The following is a 6323-nucleotide window of genomic DNA, read 5'->3' as shown; positions in this document are numbered from 1 at the left end:
AACCAACTGAACCACCCAGGCACCCCAAACATTTTGATTTTTAAAAGGAATAAGGCACATAAGATGTTTAACACTGAGCCTGGCACACAGACTGTTCTCTAGAAATATTTTTATTTATGATAACACTGTAATTAATAAAATCATTAGAGGTGTTTAGTAAGTGTTAGCCATTTTTAACAACAGGGAAACATTTTTTTTTTATCTTCCCAAAAGGCATGCTGAGCTCCTTCATGGATTTGGAGTGACAAGTTTTGCTGGGGAATGGAGGGACTCTGTAAAATGGATTGAGAAGATTCAGGATTTCCAGAGACAATCTGAGGGGTGAGAAGGGACAGGAAGACGGGAGAGGAGGGAGGAGCCTGTGAGATAGAGTGCCACACCATGGCACATGAGTTATGAATAAGGTTTTTGGGTCAAAACTGAGATAAAGTCTACAATTCCCATTTGGGTTGAAACCATGTAGAACTGAGACAGGAGTCCTGAAGCAGAAGCCAGGAGTCAAAGGCAATCACAAGTAAAGACATTGCCGGAGTTCCCAGAAATCTTAACAGGGCCTTGGACTTCCATAGCATGTGGAGTATGGGGTTTAAGTCCAGCTCCTCAGCCAGCACCTGTCTGACATTCTCCCAGTAAAGGAGCCATTCTCGTCTCACCTGGACAGGAGTAAGGCCTGGTTCCAAAGTTCTGTGCCTGCTCCAGCTGGGTTAAAATGGGATGCAACGCTGTCTTTGTTCTAGAATCACCCAGATTTGAGACGATCGCTAGCTTGAAGATCTTCCAGGGCCAGAGAGAGAGGCGGTGCCCTGGCCCTTAGGGCCACTGAAGGTCCTCCTGACTTTTAAGTAGGGAACATCTGTCTGACCTCTGTAGGACTAGAGGTAGAATTGTTGTGGTGTCCAAGCGGCAAGAGCCACATAAGCATTTATGATGTAACAACCAAGTAGCCAGAGGACATGAGAGTCAACACTGTTCTGGGCAAACTGGATTCATTAACTCTGTGGCTTTGGTTCAGGTGCTACCCTGTGCAAAATCCCAAGTTCTTCCTGACCCTCCTCCCCAGCTCACACTTTCTGTGCACCAGGGAACCAGGAAAGCCCCTTCCAACTCTAGCAATTTCGTGGTCACGGTACAGATTAGTAACGAAGGGCTTGGGAGTTAGTTTTAGACAAACCAGCCTCCACTGTGTGACCCTAGGCAACTTCTTTGCCTCTCTGTGCCAGTGTGTGCATCTGTAAAATGGGTGGGGGCTAAGTCTTCTAAGATGGACTTGGCACACACTGCAAGAGCCGGACGGTGAGCCACCATTCATCTTCTCATCATCTGGCAAATTCATCTCACTCATCAGCCCGGCTCCTCCCGGCTCTTTTCCTACCTTCTCATTTAAATCTCGAGTAGCCACTTTGCTGGTAAAGTTCGTTTGCATCTTACGCCGTTCTTCTCCGTCCCTCCTTCCCAGGCCCACCCTTCGCAGACGCAGAGCGTCTGCTGGCTGGACTGACGGTCGGTCGGCGACGGCGGTCTCTGAGGCAGCTCAGTCCTGTCCTCGGCTTGGGGTGTCTCCGAACGGCCGGCTCAGCTCCTCTGCGGCGCTGCCCTGCAGGGAAAGCCGCTGCCAGCCCATCTCTCAGGGGTGCGAGTGGAAGAACCACACTGCAGCAGAGGTAACAGGCAGGGACCGCGGCCAAAGGGGGGTGGGGAGCAGGCGCGTCAGAAGGTAACGGGAGGACCGGGATCAGGAACGCGCCACACCACCTACGCCCGGCCTCCTTATCCACCAACAGCGGCCCCAGTTATCTCCCCGGATCCCGTCGGCGACTCCAGAAGTGACAGCCACGTGGACCGCGGGGGAATGGAATGTTGGCGTGGGGGGCGGGGCTGGAAGGGCGCCCAGGAGGTGAAGAGGGACCCGCGTGCGCGCGCCCGGGCGCAGAATGCCAGGCGACACCGCCGGGAGCGAGCACGCCCCTGACGTCACGCGCCGTTCGTCCAATGAGCACAGGCCGGAGGGCGTGCCGTTCCGCCCCCTCCGCCCCGCCGCCGCCGTCGCGGCTACCGCCGCCACAGCAGCCGCGTCCCGGAGTGTCTGAGGAGTTGCGGGCCGCTGCGGGCTCGGGCGTCGCACCGCGCCTGCCGGAGCCGCCGAACGAGGCCCAGGGAGCCGCCTGCCCCAACCCCGCCGCCCGATGTCCTCAAGATGGAGGCAGCGGGGGCGGCGACGTGAAGAGAGCGGTGCTGTGGGCGCGGGAGCGGGGGCCCGGGCGGCCCGGGCGGAGGCGGTGCCGGGATGGGGCTGCTGCTCATGATTCTGGCGTCGGCCGTGCTGGGCTCCTTCCTCACGCTCCTCACCCAGTTCTTGCTGCTGTACCGCAAACAGCCCGAGCCGCCGCCGGACGAGGCGGCCCGCGCGGGCGACGGCTTCCGCTACATCAAGCCGGTGCCGGGCCTGGCCCTGAGGGAGTACCTTTATGGCGGCGGCGGGGCTGAGGAGCCCTCCGGCGGGCCCCCCGAGGGCGGCGCGACCCCGGCCCCGGCCCTCGAGACCCCCGCCCCGCCGACGCGGGAGACCTGCTACTTCCTCAACGCCACCATCCTGTTCCTGTTCCGGGAGCTGCGGGACACCGCACTGGCTCGCCGCTGGGTCACCAAGAAGATCAAGGTGGAGTTCGAGGAGCTGCTGCAGACCAAGACGGCCGGGCGCCTGCTGGAGGGGCTGAGTCTGCGGGACGTGTTCCTGGGCGAGACGGTGCCCTTCATCAAGACCATCCGCCTCCTGCGGCCGGTGGTGCCCTCGGCCAGCGGGGAGTCGGACGGCCCCGAGGGGGAGACCCTGCCCGCCACCTCCCCCGAGGAGCTGGCCTTCGAGGCGGAGGTGGAGTACAACGGGGGCTTCCACCTGGCCATCGACGTGGACCTGGTCTTCGGCAAGTCCGCCTACCTGTTCGTCAAGCTGTCCCGGGTCGTGGGGAGGCTGCGCTTCGTCCTCACGCGCGTGCCCTTCACCCACTGGTTCTTCTCCTTCGTGGAGGACCCGCTGATCGACTTTGAGGTGCGCTCCCAGTTTGAAGGGCGACCTATGCCCCAGCTCACCTCCATCATCGTCAACCAGCTCAAGAAGATCATCAAGCGCAAGCACACTCTCCCGAGTTACAAGATCAGGTGAGAGGGAGGGAGGTGAGGGAAGGACACCCCTCGGGCGCGGGGACCTAGGCGCGGGGGATCCGGGCCTGGGCGGGGTGCTGCCGCCTGCGTGCAATGGGAAGGGCAGAGGCTCCTCCCCAGCCTTTGCTTTTCCAGGGATCTCCCCAACCCTGGCGGGACACTACCCGGGAAGGGAGGCGAATAGCGCATACATTCGTCGCTGCCAAGGGCATCAGGATGAGCCAGAAGCCTTCTCGCGTGTTCGTGGGCACTCAGGGTGCTGTCGGCGTGGGTAGGAGCAGCACGTTGAAAATGGCAGGGCGGCCGGCCCCCCTAGTCGGCTTTGGGACTGGTGAGAAACGGGTCCTGTCTGTGGTTGCGGCATTGAGGACGGTTTTGCAGCATCACCTTGACCACGTTGAGAAATTGTTGCCGGACCCAAAGTACAGGCATGGGAAAGAAGTGTGGGGAGCCCGAGGCTGTTGTATTTTGCAACTGCAGGCCACTTTTGCAGTTGGTGCTTGGGCAACTTTCAGGGCAGAGATGCAGTATGCGTTGTAAAGGAATACTTCCCACAGCGAATTGAAAGCCGGTTGGGAGCCTCTACCTGTGGTAGTTCTCTGTAGGTTTTGTGTTAATGTCATCTTCCCCTTTGGGGTAGGTTCTGTAGCACAGACTTAGATGCTGCCCTTGGTGTGTCGGCTCTGGCTGCGAGTTTCTCACACAGTACCTGAGATCAGCCTGCAGATGGGATGTTAATGATGGGTAGTGATTGCAACTTTCTAAAGCTCTCCTGTATGTGGTGGCTTCATTTTCATTGAGTATACTGTTTTGATTAATGGTCCAGGGTTTTTGGTTTTGGGTGGCTTGTTTGTTTGTTTGAACGGAAAAGGAAGTTTTGTAGGGATGGGGCTTCATCTACTTTAGTCTGAATTGTTGGAGTGGAAAGGGTCCTACATGGCTGTTTCTTCAAAATCAGCTGAATTTCTTATGTCACTTTCGGTCCTCTAATTTTCTGTTCATTAAAATGCTTGACTCTTGGATTTGTCCTTCCTTATAGAAGTGTGTCAGTCTGGTGTTTGCCTTACCTAGTGTCCTCTAGTTGCATATTTCTGGATCACTAATTTTCTACCAAAGTGTCAAACAACAGTGACCCAGGTAATCCAGAGATATTTTATATTTGGGTTATTGACTTGTGTATGTGGCAGATAGGCCTTCCTAATTATGTTTTGTTTAGGCTAATAGCATAGAGTGAAAGCTTAAAACTGTTGAGTGGCAGGAGAAATTTACTTTATAATGGATATAGTTCCATAGATTTGCAGAGGGTGGTGGACTGGTTGTTCACTGTGTTTGATTTCCCATTCTGTGAAGAACAACATACTTTGCGAAACCTACGCTTCAAGCTTTGGAATGTAAGTGACTAAATTATAAATGAGTTCTGGTATCTAACCAGTAAGATGTTTATTTATAGTAATGTGTTGCTAGGAAAGTAATGAGAAAAAATTACAGATTTTGGTATTCTGTTTTCTGGGTAACTTTCAGGTAATAAAATTTGAGCATGCTCTTATTTGCGGGGTTATTTGCAGAATTGATTATTCTGCAAAGAACAATTAGGTGGCAATTAGGTTGGGTATCATTTTGAGGGTTCTTGTTTTGTTTTGTTTTGTTTTTTAATGTAGACTTTGAATTCAATTAAATCTGAAGGAAATTATGAATAGCAGGTATGGAGACATTAATGGGTTTTATTGCTTTGAAGGAACTTTATCATTGAATAGCATCACCATTTAACATACAGCAAAATTGCTTTCATTTACTATGTCCAAAGAGATTTTTTTAAAAACAGCCTGTGTCTGGTTATGTATGATAGTTCAAATTTTAAACCTCAGACATTAAGTAGTCACCTCCAGAAATGTGCACGTTTGTGCTCTTTATATTAGAAGGCATTTCGGTGGTAAATCAGTAAATACTAACAGAATTTACCACTTAATCTGCAAATGTTTGTTGTACACCTGCTGTGTGCTTATCATTGTTTAGGTGTTGGGGCTTCAGTACTGAACAGCCTCAACCATTGTGGAGCCTAAAGTTTAATGAGAACTGAGTTAGCAGTACTTAATATGGTTTAACTAGAATGTGATTGATTAGTAGAAGGTTGAAGTAACTAGGCAGCTGATTTTAGGAAGTAAAGGAAAATAATAGGAGTGTGAAGATGAAATGGGCTGCTCCAGGAAGTGTTGAGTTCTCTTCTCTATGTAGCTCTTTTGCCAGAAGTATTTTAAGCTACTGATGTTGTGGAGCGGATTCAGATTTCAGTTAAGAGAATGAATTAAAATACATTTAAGATGCATCACAATTCTCTTAATGAGAATTAAAGTAGCTGTTGTTTACCCTTTTATATAGACAGGGGAGTAGTGCTCAGAGTAGTTAAATAACTTGCTTAAAGTCACACAGCTGTTATGTAGTGAATTCCAGCCCTGATAAAGCCAGAGCTGCCTTTTTCCATTCAACTCTATCAGCTTGTTCTTAACATTTTGTTTTTTGTTTTTTAAAAGTACACTATCAATATAACATATGTATATATATATATGGAGGTAACTTTACAAATCAACTGAGAACTCTGAGAAGAGTGTAACTAAAGATTTTTTTTCTTACATTGGAAATTTTGAGAGCGGATCCTTTAAAGGTTAAATCTTTGGGTGCTGCCCCACATAGTATTTCTTTTTTAATCCAGCAGATTTTGTTTCCAAATAGAAGGTCTGCTAGTTTATCCTTTTTAGCCATCTAATCTACTTAGAGCTAAAGCAGTGAAGAAAATTCTATCGAGCCTTGGGATCCTTTGGCACTTTAATTATTATATAACAGAAATACCTTGCCAGTTAACGTTGTTACTTCTCCCCACCCTTTATTTATTTTTCCATTTCATGTTGCTAAAGTGAAGGTGGCCTATGAGGAATGCCAGTTCCTGATGTCTCAATCTAGAGATTCAAGGAGTTCAAGTGGTTGCTTTCTAAGGATTATGATGATTAACACTTCATTTTATCCAACTAACATAGTTTGTAAAACATTATAATATTTTTAAAGGAATTATTATATTACACATTTCCCATATATTATAATTTAGTCTTATTAATATAATTCTAAGTTCATCTCCCTCAAATGTTGTTTTGAATTTTTTCCCTAAAATGTAT

At 49.7% G+C, this 6323-nt stretch overlaps 1 protein-coding gene across 1 annotated transcript in view; it reads left to right on the top strand.

Annotated features, from left to right (window-relative positions):
• The first annotated feature begins 390 nt into the window (after positions 1-390).
• The window catches only part of PDZD8 (PDZ domain containing 8), a 74788-nt gene continuing 68855 nt past the window's right edge, over positions 391-6323 (top strand). The window contains exon 1 of the mRNA XM_059398680.1: positions 391-3156. Coding sequence (XP_059254663.1) covers positions 2285-3156 — 872 coding nt within the window. The 5' untranslated portion in view covers positions 391-2284. The remainder of the gene's footprint in view (positions 3157-6323) is intronic.

Source organism: Mustela nigripes, chromosome 4, assembly GCF_022355385.1.
Source record: "Mustela nigripes isolate SB6536 chromosome 4, MUSNIG.SB6536, whole genome shotgun sequence".
Classification (NCBI taxonomy): domain Eukaryota; kingdom Metazoa; phylum Chordata; class Mammalia; order Carnivora; family Mustelidae; genus Mustela; species Mustela nigripes.
This window is presented reverse-complemented; position numbering and strand designations above follow the sequence as displayed.